The sequence below is a fragment of the Monodelphis domestica genome, chromosome 2, assembly GCF_027887165.1.
Source record: "Monodelphis domestica isolate mMonDom1 chromosome 2, mMonDom1.pri, whole genome shotgun sequence".
Taxonomy (NCBI): Eukaryota; Metazoa; Chordata; class Mammalia; order Didelphimorphia; family Didelphidae; genus Monodelphis; species Monodelphis domestica.
This window is the reverse complement of record NC_077228.1, coordinates 211493135-211507527: the sequence shown is the minus strand read 5'-3', so window position 1 is coordinate 211507527 and position 14393 is coordinate 211493135. Positions and strand designations below refer to the sequence as shown.

The 14393-nt window shown below is 38.4% G+C and overlaps 1 protein-coding gene across 5 annotated transcripts in view; it reads right to left on the bottom strand.

The window, feature by feature from the left end:
* The window catches only part of RNF157 (ring finger protein 157), a 161121-nt gene extending 156682 nt beyond the window's left edge, over window positions 1-4439 (bottom strand). For 4 of the 5 annotated variants that reach the window (XM_016430634.2, XM_001369013.5, XM_007482598.3 and 1 more), the window contains exon 1: window positions 4042-4438. Coding sequence is in view for 4 of the 5 variants with exons in the window: in XM_001369013.5 (XP_001369050.1) it covers window positions 4042-4129 (88 nt within the window). In the remaining variant the exon portion in view is untranslated. Of the gene's footprint in view, window positions 1-4041 lie in introns of all 5 variants that reach the window. The other variant, XM_056817099.1, reaches the window with a different exon arrangement.
* Between the last annotated feature and the right edge of the window lie 9954 nt (window positions 4440-14393).

The window sequence follows — 14393 nt, the reverse complement described above, 5'->3', positions numbered from 1 at the left end:
GGTGGAGTAACTATTCCTAATCTTACCAATGTGGTAGATAGCCCAGAAGCAGTAACATTCAGATCATGGCACTGGGAGCAAATAGTAAAGTCTCAGTATGAGGACAAGACACTTAGGGAAGGGAAATAAAGACTACTGCAGCATGCAAAGCCTGGCACAAGATATTTCCAGGCCCCTGCCCCGGAGAATTGTGGCAGTTACCACAGTAGCATTCAGGTCTCGGCACAATGGCATAGTTCTCACAACCTAACACAGAGAGGCAGTTGCCACAGCGTTCTTAGGTCCCAGAATAGATAAGCAGTGTTAGTAAAAGCAGGGTGGGCAATGGAGAGGTCCCCAGAATAGGCAGGTCCACTGAACCCCTTTGTTTACTCTAATCTGAAATTAATAAGACTCTTCCATATTGCTGATAATATAGGACCCAGTGGTGAATGAACAACTTCTTCTCAAGGAAGGGCTTTGAAGACCAAGGGGTAAAGTTGTTGCAAGGTGCACTTCTTTCTAAAACCCTTACCTTCAGACTTAGAATTAATACCATATATTGGATCCAAGACAGAAGAACAGTAAGAGCTATGCACTGGGACTTGAATGACCTATCCAGGGTCACACTGCTAGGGCATCATGGTGCATTTCTTCCTGACAATAGTGGGGAAAAAGATGAAACTGTATAGCAGAGTCCTCTAAAGTAGAGGTCAGCAAACTAGAGCCTTTAGGTCACATTTGGTCTGTGGGCCCTAATTTATTGATTCCTGCTCTAAAAGAACAAAGATTTGGTATCTTTCCCCTCTAAATTACCAGGGAGGTAGAGGTTCTGTGTAGTGGGCTGGGAGATTTTGGGTGGAGGATAAGGTTTGTTGGAATGGCACTTGGTTAGGTAGATTGCAATGCTCTTTTAAGAGGGCAGGAGGTCATTTGGCTTACTTGCCCCCCCCCCCCCACCCCACCCTGAGGTAAGGCTCAGCCAATGGGTAGTTGGTGTCAAGGGTTTTAACTGAATATCCTCTGTACTGCAAGAATACCTTTCAGACCCACAGTGGCCATTATTATGGAGAATAAAAATGCATGGTGTGTTTAGTGGGGGTGAGAAGAGAAGAAACAGCCATTTTATCTGAATTACCATCTTTTTAACCTTAGGAAATATCTTTTGTTATTTGTAAAATCACTCTTATTGAATTTTATGGTCCACAAATCTAACACTATATTTCGATCCTGAGCCTGAATCATTGTAGTTAGCCTCCTTTAAGCCTGAGGCAGAATAAAAGCAAGTTTTGGTATTGTCTCGGGCACTGTAATATAGGCTACCTGCAAGGGTATAGTGTGGCCTTGTGGTTACCTTATTACAAATTATCCTGACCCATAATATGGATTGGTGACTATGCCAAAAGTATGTGTTATGGCCTTGATCTTCTTGGTGCTTCTCTTGCCATTATCACATCAAAAGCTCTACTGTGGAGACAGCTGGGTAGTTCAATGGATTGAGAGCCAGGTCTAGAAATGGGAGGTCCTAGGTTCAAATATGACCTCAGACACTGCCTGGATGTGTGACCCTGGGCAAGTCACTTAACCCCCATTGCCTCGCCCTTAACACTTTTCTGCAGTATTGGTTTCAAGGCAAAAGGTAAGGCTTAAAAAAAAAAAGCCCTACTGTGAGCTATAAAGATTTAATATCACCTACCACACATGGACCAGATCCAGGGCTCTGTCTTTCTGAAAAGGGGAGGTGAAATTGGGATTCTGATTTTCATTATCTTCCATACTATTTCACACTTTCAAGAGGCCATTATATTCATTGCTGGTTATCTTTCTATCTTTTGTTGTTGTTGTTTTTTTTTTCCTCATTAAGTGCTGTCTCTCCTAGGCTTTGCAATCCTGATGTTAGGTCATTTGAGTAGTGGAAAATCTCCTGGAATACTTTTAGGATCTTGCCACCAAGGGGTGAGATGTGGTAGGAGTAAAAATCTAAGATCTCCATCACATAAGCTAAGTTAGTTTCCCCTTAAAAGTAATAAAACTGTCTTCCTGTGCTTAATTGGCCTAAGGTTCTACTCACTGACATAGCTTCCTAGTGGATTAAGTACAAAAGCCAAAGAAGTCATAAGCTCTTCCCTCAGGCTTGCCACACATTTCTAACCAGTGTATTTGCATGGCCAACAAAAAGTCAGGGACATTGCACCCAAATAAACTGATGCTGTATAATTGCTAAGTATCTTTTCCATACTATAGCTAAGTAATTTCCTGCTGTTAAATGTTAGCATGTCTCTGAGTGCCACCCTTTATTCCATTCCTGAACCTGAACCCTGGACTGTCCTAAATCAAGGCTCATAACAGTTAAAGTACCCTTTTTTCATGTTACCACCCCAAAATTAATATGTATATTATTCATGGAATATTTACTCAGAAACTATTTTAGCTCTCAAATAATAAGAGAATGTATGTTCTGCTTTCAAGGTCTTACATATATATATATATATGTGCATATATATATATATATATAAATATCATTTAAGTCTCCCATGTACAACTTAGTGATTCCCCTGAGGCATCAACTCAAAGTTCAGCAAATCATTTCTAGCAATAGAAGTGAATTGAAAAAAAAAAATCACAGGTGTTTCAACACACAAAATCCAGATGTTCTATCTAAAGAAAAAAAATACATGCCTTTAAATGTAAGAGGTATACTTTTTTATGAAAAGAGGTAATTAGCCAGAAGTTTGTTAGCATATCATTGACCTACAATTGCACCTTGACTAAAACAGCTCTCTGCTAACAATATTCATCTCTGCAAGGATTCTCTGGCACAAAGGCAGAGGGGATTAGAGCTTTGCCAAAACACTCCACAGGGATGCAGGTTCATTGTCTGGTCCCTGCCTTCACCAAGCAGAAACTGGACATATTGCTGAGAAACTGGCTCTTCCATATCTTTAATTCAATATGTCTCTATTCAACCGAAAAAGAGAACATCTTGGACCATGACTAGCACCAAGAGTCCCAGCTAGTCCTCAGCCAAAAGAAAAGTGGTAGCAATTCTGGTCCTTTTAAGGCAAGATTATGGGGACCCTGAGCTCATAAAGTATGGCTCTTCCCCACCTATTCTTCAAAGAATCAAGGATATTTCTATGATCTTCAGGTCTCTAACTTAAAATAATGTTAATTGATCAATTGCCTTTTGGAACAAATATAATACTGTACTTGAATTTGTACAATTTGCATGCCTTTTGGCCACTCCCTCTTCATTATTACTAAGGTGACCACACTGTGTAAAGCCAACTCAGAGTGGTTTTGATGTTCATGGATAACACAAATATTTTTAGGAAACTAAGTTGTTTTTGTTTTGTTTTTTTTGCTTGCTTCTCCTAACAAACAGTCTCTTGAAAATGCTTTGGCTTGCGAATTGTCTTAGCTCTCTCCTTCAGCCGGTAAGGAGATTTTTCAGAATAAAACTAGCCCAAACCTGTGCCACTTCAATAATCTCTAGAGAGCCTACATGTAGAGATACTGACTTGCACTGCACTAGGTAGCCGCCGTCTCTACTGAGGAATGCATCACCTTAAACCCATCATAAGAGAGAAGGAAAGGAGGGGATGATGAGGGGCCTGAAGTAGGGGGGAAATAGGGGATTGGAAGGCATTGGCTTAGCGTCCCATTCAATGCAGGGTGATAACCTCGACGCAACTGATTCTTCATTCACTAAAATCAACTGCACGAACCCGGCTCCAGTTTCTGCAAATCATCACCGTTTAATGGCACTGACAAGTAGAAGACAACCCTGACCTGTCCTCCACCTCGACCCTGGGGGACCCACCATCCTGAACCCCGCTGGAAGATCTCACCCCCACTCCCCGCATCTTGATCACCCCATCTTGGGAAAAGCCTGGCGTGGGGGTGTTCAGCACTCCTAAAGTCCAGTCCCTCGTTTTCTCCTACCCTCCTAGAATTCCCGCCTCCATCCCGCGCCCCCTCCTTGCCCCCCGGCTGCCTGCAGAGGTCACACCCAGCTCGGTCCCGGCCCTTGCCCGGCCCCCGGGTCCCCTATGCTCTCACCGGACTTGGGCGGGTAGCGGTACACGGAATTGGACGGGATGTCCACCTCCTCCACGCCCGCGTGCTGCCTGCTGGTCAGGGCCCCCATGGCCGCGGGCGCCTCCACTCGGGTCCGGGCCCCGGTCCCCCTTTACCCCCGGCGCCCGCGCTGCCCGCCCAACCTCAGCCTCGGCCCCTCAGACGGAGCCCGGTGCTGCAGGAGTGGCTGCCCGTCGCGGGCTGTACCGGGGAGCTGCGGCGCTGGAGGCTGGGGGCCCTCAGGGCGCCTCGCACCATCCTCCGCCCGGCACCGCGGAGGGGCCTCGGCCGAGCCCAAGGGGCTGCGGGAAGGAAGGGGGCGCCGCTGCCGCCGCCGCCACGGCCAGGTTCGGCGTGATGTCAGCGGCTGCTTGCGCGGAGAGGACCGCGGCGGCTCCAGCCAATGGAGAGCTGGGGAGGGAGCGCCCCGACCCCGACAGCCAATGGGAAAGTGGATGCAGCAGGGCAGCCGGCGGCGCGTGCCACCAGGCAGGGAGTCTTGGTCCCTGGTCCCCCCACCCCCACCCCCACCCTAAGACTGGTGGGGGAGGAAGGGGAAGGCCTGGGAGGTCCTCGGGGACACGTGCGGAGGAAGGGAGAGAGGGAAGGAGGGAGGGAGGGAAGGAAGTTAAGGAAAGGGGACGGGGAGCAAGAGCAGGCAGGAGGATTGAGCAGGTGGGCGGAGGGACAGAGATGCTCAAGTCCTGAGCCAGGAGGGTGTCTAATTTAAGAAGGGCGGGGATAGAAAAAGGGCGACCAAGAGACAAGAGTGGGAGTGAACGAAGGGGGCAGATGCGGGAAGAGGGGGCAAAGATGGAGAGACTGAAGAGGATGAATGTGGGAAAGAAGAGTCGATAAATGGAGAAGGGGGCCTGGACCAGTAGACCTTATGTTGTGACAGGGTTTCCATGGCAAGAGAAGTGGTTCCAGTAACTTCAGGAAACTGGTAGGAATATGTGTCAGGCAGAATTTTTTGCAGTGAAGAAGGTGGGAAGACCTTTCCCTTTTTACTGTATTTTCCCTCCCTGAGAAGAAGCTTTGGAATCTTCTCTACATATTTCTCTACCTGGCCAATTGTTTAAATTCCAGGACAGCTCAGAATGATACTTTCCATGAAAAGTGCAGCATTTTCCTTGACCTATAATTTCCTAACTGGGATTCAAAGTATTCTTTTCCTCGCAGTTTCCAGACGTTCTAATGGCTTTCCCCACGCTCAACGAATTCTCAGAATTTTCATAAGTAAACCATTGGGGACAACCAGAGTGCCAAACCACAGCAGCCATTAAATCAGTAACTTCAGTAGAGAGAAGGAAAGATGGGAGTGTGAGACAAGCATATACTGTCCCAACAGTCCTGATCTTCCCATGGGTTGTTTTAGTGGTTCCTGGTGGGGAATCGGGGAGCAGAAGATTCCTTAGTATTAACACTTCTCATTCTGTAGTACCTTTACCATAGGACCCCAAAGTGCTTTGCAAATCACATATCTCAAGGGCTATTCATATTAATTATTTAATGTTTTTGATATACTTAGGAAAAACACAGGGCATTATTACTGTTATGTAGCACTTTTTATCCCAGAGGACTTTTAGGACAGCTGTAACAAATCTATGGGAAGATTAATTCAGGATTAGAAGAGAATGTTTTGCTTTTGCTTTTACTTGCAAATAACTGTCAAGCAATCATTTTTAAAAGCAAGGTAAAATATAGGGGAAAATCATAAAACACACAAAGAAAGACTTATGTGGGTGTATGTGACAGAAGCTTGAAGAAATACAAAGTATTACAAAACTTCCCCTGTTATCATGGAACTTAAAGTCTACCAAGGGGGATATGTTATATGAACATACTACTAAAAGAGAATATGTAATAAGTATATACTGATATATTATGTTTATAATAATATAAGGTAATTTGTAGTGCAGAATTGGATGGAATAAAAAACTGAGAGGTACAAATAATATAAAAATTGATACAATAGACAGGTAGTATAGTGAATAGTACTGTGGTTCTGGAGTCAGGAAGACTTGAATTCAAATTTGACTTCAGACACTGGTTTTGTGACCCTGGGTAGATCACTTAACCTCTATCTACCATAGTTTCTTTGTCTCTTAACTAAGGCTAATAATAAAAATGTATGTTCCAAGCTTGCTATGAAGATAAAAATGAGATAATATTTGTAAAGTACTTTGCAAACCTTAAAGAACCATATAAATTCTAGCAATAATGGTAATGAGAGATTGGAAGAAGAAAAAGTAATTTCCTACTGGGATATCAAGGGATGTTTCATAGAAAAGTCAGCCTCTGAATTGAGCCTTGAAGCATGGGTAAGATTTCACATGGAGAGCAGACTGGAGAAGGATGGCATTGTGGGAATAAGGAATGCTATGGTCAAACAGAAAAAGACAGAAAAAGCACAGGAAATATGTAGGACATAATGGCTCTCCACTTTGGAAGACACAAATTAGTATGAAATCAGATTGAAAAGTTGGGGTGCCATGTTGTAGAAGTCCTTAAATATTAGGTAAAATAATTTTGACTTTATTCATAGGCAATAGGAAGTCACTGGAACCATGATTTATTATTAAAAAACAAAAACAACAACTTTGACCTTCCATCTTAGAATAAATAGTGTTTTGGTTCCAAGGCAGAAGAGTAGTAAGAGCTAGGCAATGAAAGTTAAGTGACTTGCCCAGAATCCTATATTGAGAGAGTTTCTTAGGTCATATTTAAACCTAGAACCTCCCATCTGTAGGCCTGGCTCTCAATACACTAAACTATCTCACTATCCCCTAAAAAATGAATACTGTTATCTCCATTTTATAGAAACTGATTTATAAAGTACTTTGAGCTCAGGGATTAAGGCACCAGGGAATGAAAATTTTTAATACTAAGTCATTCTCTGCTCACTGTTCCCTATTGGGAATGGCTTTAAGACAAAAGCTCATGATCTTGCACTTTATGTATAATAATCATAAATCATAAAAACTCCCAACCATTCATTTAAACTGTTATAATATGACCCCTGTTCTCTACCAATGTCAACCATTATTTTTAAAAGAACTAGTATTATTTGTAGTAGAGAAACACTGGAACCTTTCTCAGTAAATATAGTGATGAAGCTCTCTCCCCACTATTTCAATAGTTCTAGAAATGCTAGCTATGTTCAGAAGAGGGAAAGAAAAGTATTGTATAAGCATTGGTAAATAGAATACCAACATGGACCCTTTTTCAAGTGACATAATGTTTTATTTATAAAAATACAAAGAAGGGAATTCCATTTAAGATAGTGGCATGAAAGACTCAGAAAGAGTCAAAATGTCTACCATATACTCCATCAATAATCTAAAAATAGCACCAATTTGAACAATGGGAAGAAATCCAAAGAGAAAGATTAGTAAGCTCCTTTTCTTAGACCAAGGCTGCACAAAAATGTAATTCAAATCCACAGCACTGGAAGGGATTCCACCAGGAAATTCAACACAAGTTCAGGTGAATAGGCAGAAAGACTGCAGCAAAAATCCCAAGAAGGGAGGTCCAAGTGGAATGGCAGTACCCTGATTGGAGATAACCAGCCTCAGAGCTCTGGCCTACTTGTATTCTGAATCCAGATAAATGGTAGGCAAAACAGCAGGAGACCAGGAAATTGAGATCAGAAGGAAACTGGAGCTGACTACCACATCAAAGAGTATGGGACAGGGCAGATTGATCGAATAAGATTGAAAATCAAGAATCAAAGAGAGGGTAAAGAGAATAAAATAATAAAAACTTTGAAAAAATAGTAATCAAAAACATTCCAAAAGAAAACTTTATGAAGAAGAAAGTAAATCCACAACAAATAGAAGCAGAAAAAAAAACAACAAAAAACCTTACTTAAAAGGACCATAAGAATACCTAGATGAAATTAAACTAGAGGGGAAAAGTGAAATAAGATTTCTGGAGGAAGAATAAATACCTTAGAAGATGAAAAACTTTTCTCAAGTCATGAACATACCATAAATTAGAATAGACCAAACAGCAGTCAATGCCTCTTTGAGGCATGCTGGCATGCCAGCCAACAAGAAATTTTAGAACAAAGTCAAAAATTAAAAAAAGAAGAAGAAAACAGAAGATATCTACTATCCAAAACAACTGACCTGAAAAAAAATTCAAGACAGTTTCAGAATTATCAGACTCCTTGAAACCTATGATTTTTAAAAAATGAGTTTTGATATTCTATTCTAATAAGTAATAAATGAAAATGCCCCAGTTTATTGGAGGGCATTAGAGGGCAAAGTAAAAATAGAAAAAATTCATCTGTCACTTCTTGTAAGAAAAGCCAGAGTGAAAAATCTTAAGAATGTCACAGCCAAAATCTAGAATTTCAAGGTCAAAGAAAGATACTGCAAGCAGCCAGAAAGATTGAATTTAAGTAACAAGGAAATATGTCCAGGATCACCTAAGACTCGGCTATACCACTATACTGTAATACAATATTCCCAAAAGCAGAAGATTAAGGTGTTCAATCAAAAATAATTTATCCTAGGGGCATCTGGGGAGGGGGGGGGGCATGGTGGATTGAAAACCAGGCATGGAGATGGAAGGTTCTGGGTTCAAATCTAGACTCAGATACTTCCTAGCTGTGTGACCCTGAGCAAGTCACTTAACCCCCATTGCCTTATGACTTTTCTGCCTTGTAATCAGCATACAGTATTGATTCTAAGACAGAAGGTAAGGGAAGACATGAGGAAGAAGGTAGAACTTACTGTGTCTCATAATTATGTCTATAAGATATAATGTCTACAAGAACATGGAGAAAGGAGTGGAGAAAATGGTATCACATGAAGCTAACTCTTACCTAAACTGTACTAAGTAGGGTGGAACACATGCACACAAAGAAATTAGTACATTTATACATTTAATTCAACAGTTAACAGGCAGGAATGAGGAGGTTTAAAAGATAAGAATAGCCTAAAGGTAAAACAAACTTTAACTTCAGGTTGTAATGAGGGCATCAGAAAAAAAAAGAATTTTATGAACCACAGATCTGAGTCTGGATCTGCACACAAGAAGGGAGGAAAGGTAGCTGAGTGGAAATATTGTTTCAGTTGTGGATTATTAATGATGATCATACTTCTATAGCTTCATTACCATTTTTCTTCTTTCTAAAAAGGGGAAGAGACAAAGATCATAAGGAAAAAGACTTGTAAAAAATATTTATAGCCGCACTCTTTGTGGTGTCAAAAAATTGGAAAAGGGGGGATGCCCTCCAATTGGGGAATGACTGAACAAATTGTGGTATATGCTGGTGATGGAATACTATTGTGCTCAAAGGAATAATGAACTGGAGGAATTCCATGTGTACTAGAACAACCTCCAGGAATTTCTAGAGATATCTAGCTGCCCTTAGGTAGCAGGCTGCCTTAATGTCTCTTCCAGGGGGCAGCTGGGTAGCTCAGTGGATGGTGAACCAGGCCTAGAGACGGGAGGTCCTAGGTTAAAATCTGGCCTCAGCCACTTCCTAGCTGTGTGACCCTGGGCAAGTCACTTGACCCCATTGCCTAGCCCTTACCACTCTTCTGCCTTGGAGCCAATACACAGTATTGACTCCAAGACGGAAGGTAAGGGTTTAATTTAAAAAAAAAATCATTATCTCAGACATTATGCTACAAGAAGTTCCAAGTGGATACATGACCTAGAGGCAGCCAAGTGGGACAATAGATGGAAGCCTAGAGTCAGGAAGACCTGAGTCCAAATCCTTCCTCAAACACTCACTAGCTATGTGATCCAGGGCAAATCCCTATGTTGTGAAGACAAAATGCTTAACAGAGTGCCTGGCATATAGTAGGTGCCTGATAAATGATCGTTCTCCCAGTATTCCTTCCCTCTTTCCCTTCCCTTCCTTTCCTCCTTGTTTTCTTCCTTACTTTCTTCTTTCCTAGATATATGAGGTCATATCATAAGAAAATTGGAGGGAAATGGAAAGAAATACATTTCACAACTATGGATAGAGGAAAAATACTTGATCAAACAAGGGACAGAAAGGTTCATTAGAGATAGCATAAGTAATTTTGAATACATAAGACTGATAAAGTTTTCACAAACAAAAATCAATACAGCTAAATTTTTTTAAAAATCCTAACTGAATAGATTTTTCCATTTGTCTAATAAAGGTCTGCTATCCAAGACATATACAGAATCAATGTAAAATTCTACAGGAATAGGAGCTATTCCTCAATAGTTATGAACTGGTAATTCTCAAAGAATATGAATATGAATTCTAAAAGAAGAAAAGGCAAATAACAACTATATGGAAAAATCTATCAAATCACAAATAATAAGAAAAGTGCAAATTAAAACACTTCTGAGATTTTTTCTCATGTCCATCAGAACAGATGATAAAGAAGAAAAAATGATCATTGTCAAAGGGGCTATGAGGAAACAGGCACACCTGTGTACTTTTCTTGAACCTGAGAAGTGGTCCAGCCATAATGGAAAGCAATTAGAACTATATACCAATATACAAGATTTTGCATAGCCTTTAGTCAGAAATATTCCTACTAGGCTGTACCCCAGAAAGATCAAAGAAAGTGGATGATATGTACAAACATTTTCAAAGGAACACATTTTGTTGCAGCAAAAACCTAGAAATGAAGTGGACTCCCATAAGTTGGGGAACACCTGAACCTACTATATTATATTAACATAATGCTATATTATTGTACCATAAGAAATGATGAAAGAGATCAGTTTGGAAAAACCCCTGTGGAAATTTGACTGAACTAATTTGGACTAAAGGGAGCAGAAAAACACTGACACAAAGACCACAACATAGCAAAGAAAAACAACTCCAGAGATGTAAACACTCTGATCACTGTACTGTTCAACCATAACCCCAAAGGAATGAAGATGAAGCATGTTTTTCACCTCTTGACAGAAGGGTATTTGGAATGAGACACACCTTTTTAGACTGACTATCACAAATAACATGTGACAAAATTTATGAGTAGGCATTTTTTTATTGAGGTAAGAAGGAGGGTCATCAACAGTGATGCAAAAATAAGAGCTAAAGAAAGGAGGTTCAATCAATCATTTAAAAAAAATGAACCAAAGAGAATAGAAGGTTTAGAGGGAATTAGAGACAAGAGAAAAAGCTTTCAGAATTAATTTAGTATGTACTTTCAAGCAAACCCCAAAAAACATCTAGTGATTTCTGATTTTATGTTCTAGAAGCAGTCTAAAGTCTCACATCCTGATCCCCAAGTTTAGAAACATTAAGAAAGAATCTTAAAATGATCCTAATTTAAAGCCTAACAATTTTCTTTAAGGAAATTTTCTAAAAAAATAAAGTTAAGCCTGAAAGCTGATGTCCCAGAAAATGGATTATGGATGGTAACTAGATTTAGAACTAGGAAAACACCTCAATCTAGTTGAGTTCATTACCTGCTCTAAAGGAATTTACAGAATAATCAGAATTACTCCAATTAATAGAAGTTTGTCTTCTTTATTTCATCTTGCTGACCCTGGGAAAGGAGAGACAGAATGGTTTTGAAATAATTGTTCTCCTATAATATACCTTAAGTTAAGTGATTACTGCTCATTTTCATTAAACAAACTGTTCACTGAATTTTTTTTATCATATCATGAAAATGTTCTTGTTTAAGAATACTACAAATATTAGACCTGAAAGTGACTTGTTTGAGATTTTCCTAATCAATGGGTGCCTATGTCTAGCTTTAGTCCCATCATTTTTAAATGACAAGGAATATAGAAAAATCTATGTATAAATATCCAGAAATTTCCCTGGAATGACAAATTCAGAACTTATGGAAATATAACAATAAAATTATTACAAAAAGAAAATACTTAAATGTAAATATTCTAAAAATGACAATACTTATATTAATTTATAAATGTAATGTCATGCCAAGCAAACAACAATGGGTTATTTTATAAAACCATAAAAAATGATAAAATTCATTTGCTGATAAAATCTAGAATCTCAAGAAAAGAAAAAGAAAAAGAAGCAAGAATGTTAGGGACCTAATGTTACCAGATCTTATGTTATAAAGCAGTAAGCATTAAAATTCTTTGGTACTAACTAAAAAATGGAAAAGCATATCCATAAAATAGACTAGATAAATAAGACCTAAGATCAATCTAGTCTTTGAATAAACTCAAGAACAAACCACATGAGGAAGGAGTCCCTTTTCAACAAGAACTATAGGAAAAATTAGAATACAGTTTGACAAAAATTACATTTAAGCCAGTCTCTTACTCCATTTACCACATTTGATATTAAACTCAATGTAAAAGGATATTTAAAAATCCAAAAATTTATAGAAAAACAGAAGGTGATACCCTTTACAACTCAAAAGAAAATTTTTAACTAAATGGGACAAAGGAGATCATAAAAGATAAAAGTTTCAAATGTTTAGAATCTAAAAGCTTTTGCACCAATAAAAACAATATATTTAGAATAAGATAAACTGTTGAATAGAGTGGGAAAATGCCTTATTAACAATAATTAATAAACATGTGATATTCAAAATACATAGTTAATTTACACAATTATCTAAGACCTGGGGCCATTCCTCAGTGATCAAAGGTTAGGAACAAACAGTTTTCAGAAGAATTTTGAACTATCAACAATCATATGACAAAAAAGAACATTAGGATAAGGATAAAACAAAGAATTACAGACCAATATCACTAATGAAAAAAGACTACAGAAATGTATCCCCAAAATCATACATTATGACTAACTTGGATTTATACCAGAGATGCAAAGATAATCATAAAATTAGAAAAGAAATTAGCATTATTAATCATGTAAAAAAATCCAGTCACAAAACTTTTTCAATTAATGCAGGAAAAAAAGTCCTTGACAAAATAGAACACTCATTTATGTTTTTTTTGAAAAAGGCTAAAAAATTGTAGGCCTAGAGGAATCTTTTTTTAATATGATAAAAGGTATCTATCTGAAACTGAAAGCAAGCATTATAAACAATGGAAAAACACCAGAAAATTTCCTCATAAATATAGGAAGAAAGCAAAGATGCCCTCCTTGTCCTGCCATTTTTTAAATAAAGAATGACTTAATTAGCTTGAGCAACATCAGTATTCATGGCTAGGCTGTACCAATATAATAAAAATGATACTACTACCAAAATTAATTTACAAATTTAGTGCTATATAATAAATCAGACTACCAAAGAGACCCTTTACAAAGCAAAGCAAAACAACACAAAAGATCTAGAATATCCAGAGAGATAATGGAGGGAAATTGGAATAAAAAGGAAAGAAGAAATTCCAGCCTTTAGTTATATTATAAAGCAGTATTCATTAGAACCATTTGGCACTGGCTAAAAATTAGAAAAGTGGAATAGACAAGAAAAAATATTAAATAATCAAACTCAGATATATAGTCTGGATATATTTAATAACACTTTATTTTCCCCCAGTTACATGTAAAAAACATTTTTTTAATATTTAAAAAAAAAAGTTGAAGTCCAAATTCTCTTCTTCCCTCATTACTCCCTGAGATGGCAAGCAACCTGATATAGATTACACATGTGCAATTATGTAAAATATATTTCCATATTAATCATTTTGTGGAAATTTTACTCTAAATTTACTCCAAATTACTCTCCAGACTAGTTGAAACAGTTCAGAACTCCACTAACAGTGCATTAATATAACCTGACTATTAAAGATCATATCATAAAAAAGAAAATAAGTGGAAAAGGATGAATTTGCAACCAAACAGGGGATAGAGATCATTACATACACACACACACACACACACACACACACACACACACACACACACACACACAAAATACAGATAATTTTGATTACTGTAAATTAAAAGACTTTTGCACAAACAAAAGTAACACAACTAGGATAAAAAGGGGAGCAGACAAATGGGGAAAATAATCATTAAATCAAATATGTCTGAAAAGGTTTGATACACAAGATAGACAACAGAAATATGTAAGTTATTCCTTAATAGATAAATAAAAAGATATGAACAAGCAATTCTCAAAAGAAGAATTGAAAATTATAAACAGCTGTGCAAAAGAATGCTCCAAATAATTTATAACTGAACTAAAAATCAAATTAACCTTCAGATTACACTTCACACCCAACACATTGGAAAAGATGGGTGACAGTCAATGTTAGAGGAGTTGTGGACAGATAGGCATGTGGATGAATTGTTGGGAAAACTATGAATTGGTATAAACATTCTGAAAAGCAACTTGGAGTTGCGCAAATACAAAGAGCATTCTTTTAACCCTGAGATTCCACCTCAGGCACATACAAGGAGGTCATTGACAAAAATTAAGATCCAAATG